We start from the raw sequence: 16,660 nt of genomic DNA on the forward strand, positions 1-16,660 counted from the left end.
AGAGATTTTTTTTTAAGATTTTATTTTTAAGTAATCTCTGTACCCACTGTGAGGCTCAAACTTACAACCCCAAGATCAATGGTTCCATGTTCTACCAACTGAGCCAGCCAGGTGCCCCAAGTATTTAGAGATTTTGTGTTCATGTCTTATCTCACCATTTACCACCCAGACTACTGCTTAATATTAAATACTTTTCATTTTAATGAATAGAAATTTAAACAGAAGCTCTCTAACTGACTCATAAACGTATTGCAGATGGCTTCCTTAGCAGTATCCAACTGGCCTAAGCCCATGCCGTTGATTCCATGTTTGTCTTGGTCCACAGCATCTGGGGTCTTCACTACGGTAATTTAATTGCAATTACTATTTCGATAGGTATATATAATTAAAGGTAATTGTTTTGGGGGTTCCCAAAACCACCTCCAGGTTTGGTGATTCTTTAAAAGGAATCACAGGACTTGCCATAGAATCTTACTCATGACTAAGACTTATTATATCAAAAGGATACAATACAGAATCAGCAAAGGGAAAAGGCACATGGGGCAAAGTCCAGAGGAAATCAAACACAACCTCCCATTGGAATCTCACAAGATGTATTTAATTCATCCAGCAGTGGGTTGTGATAGTATGTGCAAAATGTCCATCAGTGAAGCTCAATTGCTCCTGGCAGTCCAGAGTTTCAGGGGTCAGTCACTTAGGCACCCTCTGTCTCACATGTACCAAAATTCCAGATGGAAAGTACATGTTCAGCAGAAACTACATGGTAGAAGCAGTTTAGGCGCAGTGACCCACTTTATCATTTAGAAGATGTATATTGGGGTGAGGAAATGTTTATTAGTTAAGTTTCCAGACTCTTATCAAGGGCTAACATTGCAAGCAGGACTTTCTAAAGATAGGAAATTTCAAGCCTGCTATGTTTACTCTTTTCTGCACACTAATAATAAAATTATTGGACAAAATGTTTTATGGCCTAATTTGTTCTTAACTTAGTTTGTTATTTCAGGGTGTGCTGAGTAAATCAATTAATTGGAGAGAGCTGGAAAAGCAGTATTATACACAGACAGTTTATGAAGAAGAAATTATTCACATGCTTGAATATTGTGGAGTAAGTATTTTTAATCTGCATAACATGGGGGGAAATGTTGATTATGTTTAATGATTAAAATTTTTAAAAAGAATCACGAATTTGTTTAAAAAAAGCAGTACTATTTTTTAGTTTCTAAGATTCTTCATTTTAAAATAAAATACAGATATAAAAAGTCATGTAATGCAAATGTATGGCTTAGAACAATGGAACAGAAATTGAACACCTAACTCAGAAACCACTTCCATGTGTCCTAATTAAAAAGCCCTTCTCCCCCAGTATTTATCATTATCCTGATTTTTATAGTAATTACTTGTTTCTACCTTTAAAATAATTATATTGTCCAAATGTGTATCCTTAGACACTACAATTCTTTTATTTGATGTGCTTTTCAGTATCTTTTAATCTGTAAATTCACTTCTTTTCCTTTTCCTTATAATTTATCTATTGAAGAATTTAGGTTATTTACATGTGGAGTTTCTCACAGTCTAGCTGTTTTTTATTGCATTCTCATGGTACAGTTTAGCATGTTCACCCATGCTCTATATTGCCTGAAGTTGGCAGCTGGGTCTCAAAGCTCAATTAAATTCAGTTTTTATTTCTTTGGTAGGAGTATAGGAAGCACATAATGTCTGGTTGTCTCTATTTTGTGGTGTAAGCCTCCATTGATGTTTAATGCTATGTCTATTAATTAGTGGAGGGCTGCAAAATGCTGATACTTTTGTATTTATTAGTTTGAACGCTTGTATAAAAAGGCACTTATCTATTATTTGGTTACCTAGTAGTTTAGTTCATATAGGAAAGGCAGGATAAATATTTGATTCTTCCCTTAATTTACCAGTTTTCAGGATAATGTATTGGTTCCCGGTTGGTCTCCTAAGGTGATTGGTCAATCCTTTCATGAATTTTGTTTCTTTTATGAATTTTTAAATTTTACACATTCAGTTTGGAAGTTACTGAGAATCTCAAGAAATCTCAGAAAGAAAAAGAGAATCTCTACTCTTAGGACTTTTTATAATTATACTACTATAAATCTCATTCTTGTAAAGTCTATCTTGTATAACCTCAAAAGGTAATTACTTGCCTAAGTACTTGGTTACAAAATACCTCTACCTGCTAGTTAGTTCCTTGTGTCCTCATAATCAAAAAGATGCCTATATTTGAGAATTATGAGAAAACTCAATATGAAAATCTTTTTAAAGAGAGAATAAAAAATTTGGTTGTCTAAAATGGCAGTGTGGTCTTACCCGGCACTTTCTTGTGCCTCTGACTCTTGGTAGTTGTATACAAGTTTTTTTTGTGTCGGAACTAGTTCACAGTAATGCATAGTCAAGGAATTCAAGATGGCTTCCTTCTTTTTTATTCTTTTATTCTTTATTCCTTCTTTTTAAAACTGTTTTCCAGTCAAAAGCAGTTAAAGTTGTTGATGGGGAATCCCTGGGTGGCTCAGCGGTTTGGCACCTGCCTTTGGCCCAGGGCGCGATCCTGGAGTCCCAGGATCGAGTCCCGCGTCGGGCTCCCGGCATGGAGCCTGCTTCTCCCTCTGCCTGTGTCTCTGCCTCTCTCTCTCTCTCTGTGTGTGTCTATCATAAATAAATAAATCTTTAAAATAAATAAATAAATAAAGTTGTTGGTGTACCACTCTGAGTAATTCTGAGGTGCTTGATCTTACATTTCTCAATGTTTCTAAACTTCCTTTCCCTTTTACATTTCTTTGGTCTGGATGACTTTAGTGATTTGTTCTGTGAGCCATGTTGTTGGGTTTGGTTTTTTTCTTGCTTTCAACCAATTTTTCATTCTTTAATTTTTGAAGGAGATTGTATGATCATATAGTTGAAACATCATGAAGTATAAAAAGACATACAATTAAACAAGTCCTACCCTTATTCCCAATTTGTGTAGTTCTTATCTCCCTCAATAAATAACCCGCTGTTTATTAGTATTTAAAGGAATTTTTCAAACCAATAGAAATATGAACTTTTTTCTTACCTTTTCTTTTATACACAAATGTTTCCTTTTCCTTTTTTACTGCTGCATAAAAATCAGTCATGTGGATGGATGTTCCATGACTTATTAACTAGTACCCTGTTGATGTTTCTCATTTTTCACCAGTAATAAACAGTGCTACAATGAAGAAATTTGTACATATGTCATTTCATAAGACGTATAAATTCCTAGAAATGTTGCACTTGTAATGTGGTTAGATTTTATCTGATTCTAGTCATGTCAGTTTATACTACCAATAGGAACATGTTTATGTTTCCTCATAATTTCACAAATTTAGTGTGTTAGCAAACTTAAAAGTTTTGTTTTTTGTTAACCTGAGGTGAAAATTGGTATTGTTTTTATTTAATTATTTAATTATAAGTGAAATTGAATATGTTTCTAAATTTAAGAGCTGTTTGTATTTCATTGTCGGTGACTTTTTTTTTTAATTTATTTATTTATGATAGAGAGAGAGAGGGAGAGAGAGGCAGAGACACAGGCAGAGGGAGAAGCAGGCTCCATGCAAGGAGCCCGATGTGGGATTCGATCCCGGGTCTCCAGGATCGCGCCCTGGGCCACAGGCAGGCGCCAAACCACTGCGCCACCCAGGGATCCCTGTCGGTGACTTTTATGTGCATGTCCTTTGCTCACTTTTTTTTTTTACTCACTTTTTCTATTGTGGTTTTGAGCTTTGTATTCACTTCTAGCTCTTAATAAAGCAAATTAGCTCTTTGTCATATAAGTTGCAAATATATTTTCTGAGGTTGTCATTTTTTTTCTTTTGACTCTGCCCTTAGTATTTAAAAACGTTTATTTTTTTATTTTATTTTTTAAATTTTATTTATTTATTCATGAGAGACCCAGAGAGAGAGGCAGAAACACAGGCAGAGGGAGAAGCAGGCTCCATTCAGGGAGCCCTAAGTGGCACTCGATCCTGGGACTCTGGAATCACACCCTGAGCCAAAGGCAGACGCTCAACCACTGAGCCACCCAGGAGTCCCTAACAAAGTTTATCTTTACTTAAATTATGTTGTACTTACAACTCCTTAAACTGAGTACATACTTTTGAGATTTTAATAGGTGTTCTTTTTTCCTTGATAATTTCTAATTCTTCTTCATTTAACCTGAGAAAGGGATTTGAGGTGGCTGATATGTTACTGCCAGGATACACTTATAAGGCTTTTGGAAGTTCTGAGATTAAGGCAGGTCATGATTTCAAAACCTTAGCAATAAAAATGTGATGCAGACTAAATGATACCCTTTACTGTTTAATAGGAGACATTCAGCAATATAGTATGTCATTTATTTATCCTAGTCCTCAGAATAATCTTGATATCTCTTTTTTCTTTATTTTTTAAGTTGTAATAAAATATATGCAACATAAAATTTACTGTTTCAACCATTTTTAGGCATACAGCTCCACGATGTTATTAAGTGCATTCACATTGTTGTGCAACCATCACCCCTGTACATCATCACCACAGTCCATCTCCAGAACTTTTTCATTTTACTAAACTGAAATCCTGTACCCATTAAACAGTAACTCTTTGTTGCCCCCTCCTTTCAGCCCCTGGTAATTCCCACTCAACTCTCTGTCTCTATGATTTTGACTACTCTAGGTATCTTATAAAAGTTGGAATCATACAGTATTTGTCCTTGGTGTCTGGCTTATTCATTTAGCATGTCTTCAAAGTTCGTCCATGTCATAGTATGTTTCAGAGTTTCATTCCCTTTTAAGATTATATGATAATCCATTGTATGTATGTACTACATTTTATTTATTCATTTATCCATTGGTGGACATTTGTGTTTTGTCTTTAACAAGGTTCTTAAATAAAATGTATTTTATACTAAATGATGTTTTCTTTTGTATATTCAGACAGATTCTTTCAAAATGGGACAAGAGTTTGTGAAACGCTTCCCTATCAGCACAGACAAGCTAACTAACCTTAATCTGGTTTCTAGAACTTTAAATTTAGATATGACAGACCAAGTTGTATCCCAAAAACCTAGTGAGTGCCATAAATCTAGTAAAACATCTATCAGTGCCACATCAGAAGGACTCTTACTGCAAGACACCTCTAAGATGGAATCCTTCAATCAAACACTTCCAACCAACAAAAGTAATTATACAAGTTGCAATTCACAGTCATATCACCTACTTAGTAAAGAACAAAGAAGAAACAATCTTCAGAAAGAATCTTTAATATTCATGAAAGGAGTCATGGATGAATGTACTCATGTGGCAAATTTCTCAGGTACCAATTTTTATATTGAAATTAAAAATGCTGATGTATAAAAACTTTTGAAATATTTTTAAGGTTGCTTTACAAAGTAATTTCCTATTTTCAAGAGTATGTCTATTGTTGGCTCTAGAATGTATTTTCCAGAATAAGTTGGCTATTTAACTGTATCATATTTTATCCATGAAAATCTAAAAACAGGGGATCCCTGGGTGGCTCAGCGGTTTAGCACCTGCCTTTGGCCCAGGGCACGATCCTGGAGTCCCAGGATCGAGTCCCACGTCGGGCTCCCGGCATGGAGCCTGCTTCTCCCTCCTCCTGTCTCTGCCTCTCTTTCTCTATGTCTATCATAAATAAATAAAGAAATCTTAAAAAAAAAAAAAGAAAATCTAAAAACATCTAATTAATTAAAAATATATTAGATTGTGTATCTTCTTAAAAGTATTCATCTCATTGTATTAGAGATAAATGTTATGGTATTATGATATATTATAGTTGATTTTAAACTTAATCAAAAATTTTTAGGGGTATCTGGATAGCTCAGTTGGTTAAGCAGCTGCCTTCAGTTCAGGTTGTGGATCGCAGGGTCCTGGGATCGAGCCCCACATCAGGCTCCGCTCAAAGGGGAGTCTGCTTTTCCCTCTGCCTCTTCTCCCACTAGCTCAGTTGCTAGTACATGTGCTCTCGCTCCCTCTCTCTCTCAAATAAATAAGTAAATAAATAAATCTTTTTTAAAAAAGTTTGTTTGGGGCAGCCCTTATGGCTCAGCAGTTTGGTGCCGCCCAGGGTATGATCCTGGAGATCTGGGATCGAGTCCCACGTCAGGCTCCCTGCATGGAGCCTGCTTCTCCCTCTGCCTGTGTCTCTGCCACTCTCTCTCGCTGTGTCTGTCATGAATAAATAAATAAAATCTTTAAAAGAATAAAAAGAAATAAAAATTAAAAAAATTAAAAGGTTTGACAGATGTTTTGCTTAGTGTGCTGTCAGGTGTATTTCATTTTCTAATATGATTAATATTATTTGTACAAAAGTCTTAGAGCTTTTTAAAAGTATATATATATGTTGCATCTTTTAAAATTCTATCCCAAGTTCCAGTTGATCCAAGCCTTATTATAGTGGTTCAAGCCAAAGAAGATGCTTATATTCCACGAACAGGAGTTCGAAGTCTACAAGAAATTTGGCCCGGTTGTGAAATCCGATATCTAGAAGGGGGTCATATTAGTGCTTATCTGTTTAAACAAGGACTCTTCAGGTAAGATGATTGGTCCAAACAGGTATCTATTTATTTTCTCAGTTTTTGGAATTTTTTTGCCTCAAAAAATATAGACGATCAAGTATTTTTATTGTACGTTTAGTCTTTTTTCTCCCTGCCTCCCTCAGTTATCACATTGTGGTACTCTTTCCTATCCCATCCTCTTCTTCTCCTTTTTCTTTAAAGAATTAGGGAAGCAGCATATGATAGGCATATTTTATTTGTGTTTCTATCCTCTTCAAATATTAATATCCAGGTATTTTAGGATATAGGGAGGAACACCAGGGTTTTAAAACTTGCTTTGGTTCATCATGAGTTTTTCATTCCACTTTCTTCTCTCAGAATGGCATGAGCATCTGTAGAAAAATCCAGCACTGTTTTTTAATAGCATGTGAATATTGAACCTTAAATGAGAAGTGAAATATTGGTTTTAATGCTAATAACCTTGTATGACTCTAGCACTTATTAGAAGTTATAAAAACTTATTCTATGACTCCATTTTTTTGATAGGCCATATTATTTCTACTTCTATTCAAATTTGATGGCAAAAGGTATCATTGAGCTATATTAATCATTAGTGGTTAAATAAGTTCACATAAAGTACTTAAATTAGTGCCCTGTGCATGATGTGTTTCAAAACTGCCAGTTGCACAGCTATATAATAGAAGAATTGTGTGTACTATATGTTTGACATATTTCACCTCTTTTTAATCCAAGAAATAATTATTTGTATGTTGTCACTAATTTAGTTCAACTCTTAGATATCACCTTAAATGTCCAATTAAAATATTAAAACACTTTTTTTTTTTTTAGATTTTATTTATTTATTTATTCGTGAGAGACCCAGAAAGAGAGTCAGAGACATAGGCAGAGGGAGAAACAGGCTCCATGCAGGGAACCTATGTGGGACTCCATCCTGGGACTCCAGGATCACACCCTGGGCTGACAGCAGGCACTCAACTGCTGAGCCACTCAGGCATCCCATTAAAACACTTTATGAAGGTAAAATTGGAAACTAAGGCTTTTGCTTTTAGTTCAGTTGCTAAGAACATGTGTTTTTCTGAACAAAAAGCATCCTTATCATAATTTATAAAATAGGTTGAATACTACATTATGAAAAGTTATGTGGGGCAGCCCAGGTGGCTCAGTGGTTTAGCGCCACCTTCAGCCCGGGGTGTGATCCTGGAGACCCGGGATCGAGTCCCACGTTGGGCTCCCTGCACGGAGGCTGCCTGTGTCTCTGCCTCTCTCTCTCTGTGTCTGTCATGAATAAATAAATTTTTTAAAAAGGAAAAAGAAAAGTTATGTGGCCAATTAATATTCAACAAGTTGGGGATCCCTGGGTGGCTCAGCGGTTTAGCGCCTGCCTTCTGCTCAGGGCGTGACCCTGGAGACCCGGGATCGAGTCCCGCATTGGGTTCCTTGCGTGGAGCCTCCTCCTCTCTCTGCCTGTGTCTCTGCCTCTCTCTCTGGATCTCTCAATAAATAAATAAAAACTTAAAAAAATAATATTCAACAAGTGACATACATATTTATATTGCATATATATTATATAAATACATAAATATATAAGTTCTAAGGCACAAAAAAAATGCTTCTGAATACACCATCAGCTGAAAGCACTTTTGAGGTTTTTTATCAGCAGTAAAGTTACATGGATCCAAACACCCACCCTTAGGTACCTGCCTCTTTCAGAGCTATTTGGAGATGAAGTTAGGTTGCAAGTCACAGGTAACTTTGGAAATAATTTACAGTAAAAGTACTATCTGAGCAAGTTAGGTGGCTCAGTCGGTAAGTGTCTGCCATGATCCCAAACTCCTGGAATTGAGCCCTATTTTGGGTTCCTTGCTCAGCGAGGAGTCTGCTTCTCCTTCTGCCCCCTCTGCTTGTGGTCCCACACATACACTCTCTTTCTGTCCAATAAATAAATCTTTTTTGAAAAAAGTACTGTCTTCTTTCTATGCTTATTACTTATAGTTTTTCTTTCATATTTAATTTTAGACGAGCCATCTATGATGCATTTGAACGCTTCCTCCATAAATATGCTAACTAATTGGATCACTATATGTAGCCAGTATGGCCATCATGTTTCTTATAAAAGGAATTTCATCCTTTGATGATACGAAGAACAAGCGGACAGCACAATATCTAATTGCTATCAATTTAGTCTGGAACTCATTGTTATGATCAGTCAACAATGCTCTTTAAATATATTTGAATAATCGTAAACCAATATTTGGATAAAATAATGTTGAAGTATTTTGTTATTGTTTTTGTGGGAATCCCATATATGCAATATCTAGTCTGTTGTTACTATTTATGAAAACTATATTTTTAATTGTGAATAATTTATTAATTAAATTTATTCATAGAAAACTTATTGGTTTTTAAAGAACTACTTAAACTAAGTGTGTAATACATCAGCATGTATTCTATACCCTTATATGATAGTTCTACTATTGACTTGATTTGAGAACATGTTTTTTCTTATCTTCAACTTTAATTTCTGCCATGGAAATACTTAATGATGTATAAAATCAGTGTTAACTTTGAATTCTAAAAAATCCCAATTGCTTCATACTTAAGTGGTTTTAATATAAAACAAATGTGGGAATGCAGATAAGATGCATATGACTTGGCTGGACTTTAAAACTTTCCCAAATACTAGGTTAAAAAATGATGCCAAACATATTTCCCCTACTTAAGTTTTAATTCATGAAAAATGCAAATAAGGGAACACCTATTGCATTACTTGATACTGTGTCTTAACATTTCTTATATACCTACTCTGGGTTTGCTAAACATCTAACTTTAGGTAGATATATTTAACAGGTTTGGCTTTTTCATTTCAGAAATTAAAGGCCACATGAAATTTATTTGTTCCATAGAACTTTACTTTACAGAAAAAGATACCATAACTACTAACTTTTTTAAGTGGGAGATTATATGGCTAGATTTGGTGCTTTCTTTTTATGTTAAACTTCTAAAACTAATATCTAAAATGTTTGAAAAAGGTAGAAAATATTTTTGGGAATTGTATCAAGGTTTGGAATAAATATATTTGAATTTTATTTGTTTGAAATATGTATTGTTTATGGATTATTTTGAAATATGTATTCCTGGTCTAGCAAGGAACCTTAAATTATATTGTGCCTTCATAGCCATTTAAAAGATTTTATTTATCACTTTAATGTCTCCATCATCTTTACTTTTAAAAGCTATTTAAAAGTCACTAATGTGAAGTCATTGGTGGTATACAAAACTGTAAATTCTGTAAACCTGCTTTGACATAGCAAACCAAATCAATTTGGTTACAGCCATTTGGTCTATAGTAATTTTATATCTTCAGACTAGAACCTTTACTTTTAACCGAAAGTATAAAATGTACGAAAATTCTCAAACAAAATACCCTTTAAAGATAAAGCAAAATGCTTTGTCAACTGAATTTCAAACATTTTCTTAGTATATAGTGAGGCAATATGATTGAATTGCTTTCTGAATTACGCCTTAGTAAAACCAATATTTATTTTTCACCTAAATATTTCTTACTAAGCAATAATGTACTGTGATATAGGACTTTCTATTAGTAAAAGAATGAAATTTCATCTCATTTTAATTAACTCTTAGGCATAACTAGTTTTTTCCCAAATAAATGTGAAAGAGTATTTTAAAAATTTCATTTCTTAACCAGATGTTTTTAAGAATATTATGCATGCAACTTCCTAAATTTATTAATTTAAGGTACAAAACAACTTTTCTTAAAGTTTTTTTTATCAATTTATCCCAAAATAATGACTCAAGCTTTATATCTATATCTATAGATATAGAGATACATTTTTTAAAATGCTGTCTGCCAATTTGAAAATTGGGTACATAAACTGCTAAAAAATCATTTAGGCCCGAGTTGCAAACTGGCAGTCAATACAAAGCAGCTTAGCCCACAGCTGTTTTATTCAGTATGCATAATATTTCAAAATTTGCTTGAATTTGAAAAGTCTTTCAACTGAGCATGCATTCCCTAGTTTGCCAGTCTCCTAGACTCCCTTTTTTATCAGGCTACTTCACTACTTTGTGTTTCCGTCTTAGCCCTGAACACACTTGAGTTTGAAACTCCTGATTTAGATCTATGGTTAGAAAAGCCTCTGAATTTCATGACTTGCTAATGTTGTAATCACTATTAATTATTTTAGCATACGCATTTTAGATTGTTATGAATGTAATTTTTAATGTGGTGCTCTCTCATAAAGATTATTGAACTAACACTGTTACTGAAAAAAATTTTAAATCATTTCCAGATATTTTATACTTCACAATAAAAGTCTATTTAAAAAGTTAATTATTTCATATATTCAAGAGGATTTTTTCTGAAAACAGAATACTTGTGTCACATTTGATTAATGTATTCAAACTTGAATTGTGTGTTCCTCCTTAGTTCTATTATACACCAAACAAGGTAAGACAGAAATAAGGGAGACCAGCAGAATAGTTAGTATTCAGTATCTGCAACAAGAGCCAGATTTCCCCCCACCAAAATACATGTGATCCCAGGGAAACCAGCATTCTGATAGATCGTACTTATATGAATGTTGTATAATTAGATATAATTCTTGGATATATTTAGATTTATGCTAGTAAATGTACACGCAATTAAAATCTAGAGATAACTGTAGGACTGAGAAATGAGGATGCTGGGCAGAGGCTGCTATAGAAACTGGGTTTGGAAATAGATTTTGGCAGATGAAACAAAGGGAATAGAGGTACATTTGGATCATTTTGCAGGAGTAGACTAGCTTAATTCTAGGAATATTCTTATAGGGAGAATCCTAGGAAATCAATGATTTCATGAAGGACTTTGAAAACAGTTTAGAAAATTTGGGAACTAAACCCAGAAAGATTTTCCTTAGAACCAAGAGAGTGGGGATCCCTGGGTGGCTCAGTGGTTTAGCTCCTGCCTTCAGCCCAGGGCGTGATTCTGGAGACCCGGGATCAAGTCCCACGTTGGGCTCCCCGCATGGAGCCTGCTTCTCACTCTGCCTGTGTCTCTGCCTCTCTTTCTCTCTCTCTGTGTCTCTCGTGAATAAATAAAATCTTAAAAAAAAAAAAAAAAAGAACCAAGAGAGCTAATGTGCAGATTCACCAGATTGATTGTGTTAATGGAAAGAAAATGTAAATTTAGCACAAAAAGTCTATTCTGTGTATAAACCTGTGACTAACTGAGGTATAGCTGTTTTTCCTATATAATGTACTAGATAATTCCATAGAAATAAAGTTGTATCCTGCCCTTTGCTATTCAAAGTGTGGTCAGTAGATTGGCAGCATCCTTGTGAGTTTGTTAAAAATGTAGAATCTCAAGCACCACTCCAAGGATACTGAGTCAGAATCTGCATTTGCATAAGATGGTTCAAATACACATTAAATTTTCAAAAACAGCTAATTAGAGTCAGTAGTACTCAGATTTTAGATGCATTGATATCACCTGGAACTTTGTTAAAACACAGATTTCCAGACCCCACTATCCTGAATTTCTGATTCAGTAAGTGGGGCAGGGCTCGAGAAATTTGTATTTCTAACAAGTTTCCTAGGATGCTGATGCGATCTGTCCAAGGGTTACACTTTAAGAAACAAAGGGCCATGGCTCTAATTGGCTCTCAGGCCTGGAACATATTAGAATTACCTGGGGAGTTTTAAAAGCAGAGATGAGTGAGTGTCCTTACCTATGCTGGATCTCTCTTACCCCAGAGATTCAGATTCAGTTGGCTTGCAGTTGGTATTTTTAAAGCTCCCTAGGCGATCCTAATGTGCAGCCAGGTTTAAGAACCGTGTGCTTTAAAGGTCTCCAAGGAAGAGGAATAGCTGTTGAAAGAATGTAAAGTTAGTAAATCAACATAGATTTTGGAAAGGAATTCCTGATAATTCTGGGTGTTCTTTGCACCTCAGAAGTATTAAAGTAGCCAAGAGGGCCTGTGTTCCTTTTGCTTCTGCTATTTTGTTATGGGTAGATGTGTTAGTGAGTAGGATGAGCTGGGGGTGGATTTGGGCACTTTTGTGCAGCAGAGCTTCTTTAAATCTTAAACTTTAACTCATCTTGGCAACTTAAAGCAGAGACAAGCTGCTAACCTCTTTCCTTTATTTTCTTTAACCATAAAGATTACACCTTCCCTTCTTAACCTTATGAAATTACTTTTAAAAACGCAGATATGATGCTCTTTGAAAAGCTAAAGCATGTCTTTAGAAATCATTCATTTCCAGAGCAGTTACTCCTGGACTTTTCCATCCATCTCAGTCAATAAAATAGTTGCCTTTATTAGTGTATGTTTTAGAGACACTTGTTACCAACTCACACCTTTGATGCATTTCCCTTGCCCAGTAGATGACATGGGACTTTAAGACCTTATACTCAGGCAGAAGACAATTACTGATCCTGCCCTGAGTTTTCACAAAGTTCAATTCTAAACCAATACTCAACAGCTTCACCTGCTGAGCATTCTTTACTTTTTTTTTTTTTAAGATTTTATTTATTCACGCCAGATACAGAGGCAGAGACATAGGAAAAGGGAGAAGCAGGCTCCCGTAAGAAGCTTGATGCAGGGGATCCCTGGGTGGCGCAGTGGTTTGGCGCCTGCCTTTGGCCCAGGGCGCGATCCTGGAGACCCAGGATCGAATCCCACGTCGGGCTCCCGGTGCATGGAGCCTGCTTCACCCTCTGCCTGGGTCTCTGCCTCTCTCTCTCTCTCACTATGTGCCTATCATAAATAAATAAATAAATAAATAAGAAAGAAAGAAAGAAAGAAAGAAAGAAAGAAAGAAAGAAGCTTGATGCAGGACACGATCCCAGGACCCCAGGGTCATGACTTGAGCATGAGCAGAAGGCAGATACTCAACATGAGCATTCTTTCCTCAAGTCACAATGATGTAGGGAAGATGTCAAGGTTGGAAGCTGATGGCCAAGAAAGAATTCTTGAAACGTCGTTGGTACAAAAAGTGGTTTTATTAGGGCAGGGGGACAAGACCTGAAAGAGCAGAAAGAGCTGCACGGGGGTCATGAGGAGTGGCCCATTGAAAGTTGGAAGCAGGAAGGGAATAGTGGAAGCCTCCCAGGTATTTTGGAAACAAGGTTTCCAGGATCTTGAGGAGGCCAGCTATTGTCAGGAAAGGTCCTGTATTACTGGCTAGCAAAAACTCAGTCGTGAGCCCCTTCAGATGTATATTGGTGGGTCATGCTTGAGGGATGACTGCCAACACGTATCTTGGTGGTGGTGGGGCGGGGGGGGGGTGCGAGTAGAGATAAAGGAAGTTTCCAAAGGAATATTTATTTATTTATTTCCCAAAGGAATTTTTTTTTTCCAAAGAAATTTTTATATGTTAAAGTAGACTTACAGGATCCTGGGGGTCGGGCTAGGATTGCCTTTTGTCCTTAGCAAAGTATCAACCTTGAAGCAGTTAAGCCCCTAGAGAAATGTCACTCTGCCTGTTTCAAGGACTTGTCAACGGGCAGTAGATGGTAAGGAAATTTAAAAATTTTACTGCCTTTGTTTCCCACATCAACAACTCCTTAACAAAACAACTGGCTAATTGAGAGACAATGATAGTATGGAATGCAAATTTATTTTTCACTTGGAACTATAAATACATTTGTACATTATTACTTCACTGGCTTCTTTCTAGATGTTATTTTATACCAATGCCATCTTAGATTACAAAGTAGAAGAAAATGGTAATCAGAGATGTACTGGGAAGCCCTTTTGAGTAATAAAATCTACTTTGAGAAGATACAGGGTTGTGTTCACTTGCAGAATTGTACCATCAGGACTATCTGGGGTTTGCTCATATTTCTGCTTTAGGGTCATGTCTTTAAATCACTCTTTTGTATCTCAAAAATGAATAAAGATTCTGGGGGCTAGGCTAGTAATTTTCTTCTGTGTCATGACACTTACCAGGTCTTTAGGTTTTCAAATTAGAACGTAGGCAATCATGTCTCTCGTTGAACTGAATTCATCAGAATAGAGGAGGAAAAGATTAACCAAATGCACATTTTTAAAAAAAGATTTTATTTATTTATTCATGAGAAACAGAGAGGCAGAGACATTGGCAGAGGGAGAAGCAAGCTCCTTGCAGGGAGCCCGATGCGAGACTCGATCCCGGGAATCTAGGATCACATCCTGGGCCAAAGGTGGGCGCTAAACCGCTGAGCCACCCAGGGATCCCCATATTTCCCAAATTTTTTGACCAACTTACATAAACTGATTTTTTTTTTTTTAAATAGGCTCCACACAGAGCATGGAGCCCAACTCAGGCCTTGAACTCACAACCGTGAGGATCAAGACCTGACCTGAGCCAAGATCAGGAGTCTGACATCAATCAACTGAACTACCTAAGCATCCCCTATATAAACTGATTTTCAAATATTTCTTTTAAATTGATGGAAAAGTCTTACTCTTCTCAGTTCTACCACTGGATACAACATCCCTATGAGTTTTAAGCATCCCAATGTGTTCTTCATCCTAACTTTTACTGGAAACCACGTCAGTCCTAACACTTGCTAGCTCCTAAATAAATTCCTCAATTTCTTTAACACTCATTAAATACAATTTTTAGAACAGAGATGTACACTATGTTTTATCTTCTAAGCTTAACTTTGCTGACTTAACTTCCATCAATATCTTAATTCAGTAACCTCTAAAGTCAACTTAGAGGTATCTGATAACTCAAAATATCCAAAATTGAACTCATTATCCCTGTCACCTGTAAGGAGTTTCCTAAGCTTCTCCCAATCCATTCTTCTTTATTTATATAGTTTTTGGTAGCCACCACCTATCCAGTTACTCAAACAAAAAGGAACATCCTTGACCCTTATACTCTCCTCTCATACCGACTCAGTTCCCAGGCTTGTTATTTCCCAAACATGTCAATAGTCTTCTGCTCCTTTCCAAACCCATTACACAGTCTTAGCTCAAGATTTCATTATCTTTTCTCAGAATGACTGCAATATCCTCTTTGAAAACAATTGTTTAAAAGTTCACAGTGTAAGGGGCACCTGGGTGGCTGAGTCAGTTAGGTGTCCAACACTTTTTTTTTTTAAGATTTTATTTATTTATTCATGAGAGACACAGGCAGAGGGAGAAGGAGGCTCCATGCAGGGAGCCTGACATGGGACTCGATCCTGAATCTCCAGGATCATGCCCTGGGCTGAAGGCAGCACTAAACCGCTGAGCCACCTGGGCTGCCCTCAAATGAGTATATAATATTTATATTACTATGACTAAGTAAAAATTGTTCACTGCTGAGCTAAGCATATTCTATTAAATTACACTTTGTTTTCCTGTAGTGAATTGCTTCTTTTCCTATGCACTTAAAACTTTTTTTTCCAAATTCTGTAGAGAGATCAGCCAAGCAACATAACAATGATTTTGCCAGATTTTTTTTATATATGTTTGACTTTTAACAAAATTTATTTATTTTTAATAATAAATTTATTTTTTATTGGTGTTCAATTCGCCAACATACAGAATAACACCCAGTGCTCATCCCGTCAAGTGCCCCCCCCCAGTGCCCGTCACCCACTCACCCCCACCCCCCGCCCTCCTCCCCTTCCACCACCCCTAGTTTGTTTCCCAGAGTTAGGAGTCTTATGTTCTGTCTCCCTTTCTGATATTTCCTACCCATTTCTTCTCCCTTCCCTTCTATTCCCTTTCACTATTATTTATATTCCCCAAATGAATGAGAACATATGCTGTTTGTCCTTCTCCGATTGACTTACTTCCCTCAGCATAATACCCTCCAGTTCCATCCATGTTGAAGCAAATGGTGGGTATTTGTCATTTCTAATGGCTGAGGAATATTCCATTGTATACATAAACCACATCTTCTTTATCCATTCATCTTTCGATGGACACCGAGGCTCCTTCCACAGTTTGGCTATTGTGGACATGGCTGCTATAAACATCGGGAAAATTTAATTTTAAATCATTCCCCATCTAATTATGCTGGTCTTTCTTGTACGGTTTCCCAAAGAGAAGCTTACAGTTGCTTGCTATCTTTACAACCTGGCCTTCTTTTTTTCCTCTGTATAAATTTCTCAAGAAGATATTTCAAATG

General features: G+C 36.2%; 1 protein-coding gene and 1 long non-coding RNA gene across 4 annotated transcripts in view; one reads left to right on the top strand and one right to left on the bottom strand.

The window, feature by feature from the left end:
* ABHD18 (abhydrolase domain containing 18) overlaps positions 1-10,901 on the top strand; it is a 45,155-nt gene extending 34,254 nt beyond the window's left edge. For both annotated transcript variants that reach the window (XM_055317084.1, XM_055317083.1), the window contains 5 exons: positions 256-345; positions 1,004-1,105; positions 4,950-5,328; positions 6,403-6,565; positions 8,567-10,901. In XM_055317084.1, the coding sequence (XP_055173059.1) occupies positions 256-345; positions 1,004-1,105; positions 4,950-5,328; positions 6,403-6,565; positions 8,567-8,618 (786 nt within the window). In that variant the 3' untranslated portion in view covers positions 8,619-10,901. The remainder of the gene's footprint in view (positions 1-255; positions 346-1,003; positions 1,106-4,949; positions 5,329-6,402; positions 6,566-8,566) is intronic.
* LOC129504403 (uncharacterized) overlaps positions 1-16,660 on the bottom strand; it is a 50,467-nt gene that overhangs the window by 5,913 nt on the left and 27,894 nt on the right. Inside the window, exons 2-3 of one of the 2 annotated variants that reach the window (XR_008663350.1) lie at positions 12,280-12,418; positions 3,074-3,208 (exon numbers count right to left, since the gene is read on the bottom strand). This is a non-coding gene — a long non-coding RNA (uncharacterized LOC129504403). The remainder of the gene's footprint in view (positions 1-3,073; positions 3,209-12,279; positions 12,419-16,660) is intronic. The other variant, XR_008663351.1, reaches the window with a different exon arrangement.

The sequence above is a fragment of the Nyctereutes procyonoides genome, unplaced genomic scaffold (genome assembly GCF_905146905.1).
Source record: "Nyctereutes procyonoides isolate TBG_1078 unplaced genomic scaffold, NYPRO_anot_genome, whole genome shotgun sequence".
Classification (NCBI taxonomy): Eukaryota; Metazoa; Chordata; class Mammalia; order Carnivora; family Canidae; genus Nyctereutes; species Nyctereutes procyonoides.